Source organism: Oryctolagus cuniculus, chromosome 15 (assembly GCF_051225735.1).
Source record: "Oryctolagus cuniculus isolate XC-2025 breed Fujian yellow rabbit chromosome 15, ASM5122573v1, whole genome shotgun sequence".
Classification (NCBI taxonomy): Eukaryota; Metazoa; Chordata; class Mammalia; order Lagomorpha; family Leporidae; genus Oryctolagus; species Oryctolagus cuniculus.
Window position 1 is genome coordinate 45,749,944 of NC_142881.1, and position 2,066 is coordinate 45,752,009.

Sequence of the window (2,066 nt, forward strand, 5' to 3'; positions counted from 1 at the left end):
GAGTTTTCTAGTGACAGACAAAAAAAAAAAAAGTAGTATGAACTTTGCTGGGAAATCAGAAAAATGCTAATTTCATAAATATTTGAAATCAATTTTGCTTTTATAAATGTTTATATTCTTCAAAAATCATTCAAAATTATGTCAATATTTAAGAATAAACACTGAGACAGTCAAAATAGTATGTCTGAAAAACTGAATCAGTTTTTTAAATCACCAGCATTATGCTTTGCTCTTGGTAGAATCAGCTTTGTTTCTTCTTTGTATATCCCAGTTGTAAACCCTGGCCATATTGACTTCAGTGGTAGTAAACTGATCGCGAAGAAAGTCAAGGTCTTCCTCGAGAGTATCGAGATTCTTTGTAGCAGTCGATAAACTGTTTTCCAGCAGTGCCTCAGCTTCATCAATATCATATTCAAGCATCACATTAGCCCCCAACCACAGACACACTTTATCAGTAGGAAGGATCCAAGCTTTGCCGTACAGGTTATCTGCCAGTAAGAATCTGGTCTCCAGCGAATTGGCCGACTCTTTTTTCTTCTGCATGTATTTTAAGATTTCCAAAGTCTGCTTAATATCAGGAATCTGACTCTTTAGCCTTCTTTTCTTTTGAGCAAGGTTGAGGTCCATAAATTTATACTTTTGGTACTGTTCATCCAGCTTCTTTAGTACTGTATCGGCGGTCTCGTTTCCAGGCTGCTTCATTAAGGAATCTACATCTTCCACAAACGCCGCCGCAGGAATCCCCAGGTGAGGCCGCTGCCCCTTCCCGGCGGCCACTGCTATGCCACAACCGTCCTTCGCGGTCGCCATCTTGGGGAAGGAGGCGCACAGCTCCTCACCAACAGTCTCGAGGAACTATCATTCCACGGGAAAACCTCAGAGAAATGTGACTGGAGGACAGCTGTTGGCTTCCACAGTTTATTATCAGAAGCTCTGATGAGTAAAAGAATTGTATATTAAGTGTTAAAAACCTGGATCAACTAACTATTCTCTTCTGATTCCTGCCCGGGGAATGATTAAGGGTAGGGAAACTTAAGCTATTAATTTCTTCTCTGTGTTGATGCTGCAAAGCTAATAGAAAATTAAATTCATTTTACCTAGCGAAGTAAAATGAGATACATTTATTGCTTTTGTACTGTGATACAGGGGTATTTTTAGAAGAATGTAAATTATTTTGAGTGTATCTTCATAATAAAACAAAAGTAGTAAATAAGGAATTACTGAATTCCTAAATTTGTATTTTTTAATTATGATTATAATTTCCTTTCACCCAAGTAAAATATAGGTAGTATTTTCCTGCTATGGGCTAATAAATAAAACCATGGATGCAGAAGTCTCTCAGAGAATTATTGCTTATGGAAAATAGGAGCATATTTGTTAGAATAAAATCAAAGCATTTTCTACTTTTACTTACAGAAACTATTTTGTTTGTTTTCCTAATAAGTGATCTTGTGGCTGACCTTACAAACTCCCAACACATGGAAATTTATGTATTGATTTTTTTTATTTGAACACAACATCAGGTATTAAAGTCATGAATGAAATAATGAAATAAATCATTCAACGAATGACTATTCTCTCCCATGGCTGAGCTCTAGACAAATATTGATCATTGTGCCTGTGGCTCCCTGGATAGTGGTGCGGAAGTTTTACAAGTGCTTTGCTGGTACAACTCGATAGAAATCTGCCCTGGGGAATGCTGAGAAATTTGGAAATCTCCCATACCTCTGAAGTTATTTGCAAGGAAACTGAGGGAGTGATGACCAGAAGCACTTTTTGAAAACCCATCTGAGGGGTACTGGAAGAATTTTCTGGCTGTTGGGTACCTAAGACCCACACACACTGCAGGAACCAAGCTGCTCACTGCAATGACAATAATCTGGAAGACCACATGCTGCAAGAGATTGGTGCTGAAAGGATCATCTGCTTCATGGACCTAGTAAGGAAGCATCAGAATGAGGAGAAAAACCTTCTCTCCTGCAGTGTCTCTCCAGTGTCCTCTGATGAATAAGCATGGCATTATTCCATATGGCAAAGGGGAAATATTTAAAGGATCAAACTCCATT

At 38.2% G+C, this 2,066-nt stretch overlaps 1 protein-coding gene across 1 annotated transcript; it reads right to left on the bottom strand.

Annotated features, from left to right (window-relative positions):
* Positions 1-219: 219 nt before the first annotated feature.
* LOC100357161 (prefoldin subunit 3) lies at positions 220-810 on the bottom strand. Its single transcript, XM_051823904.3, has one exon. The coding sequence runs from the start codon at positions 808-810 to the stop codon at positions 220-222; it is 591 nt and encodes a 196-aa protein (XP_051679864.3).
* Between the last annotated feature and the right edge of the window lie 1,256 nt (positions 811-2,066).

Bases quoted from the DNA above. Each gene is read 5' to 3' on its own strand.
- LOC100357161 (XM_051823904.3), bottom strand. From the start codon at position 810: ATGGCGACCGCGAAGGACGGTTGTGGCATAGCAGTGGCCGCCGGGAAG.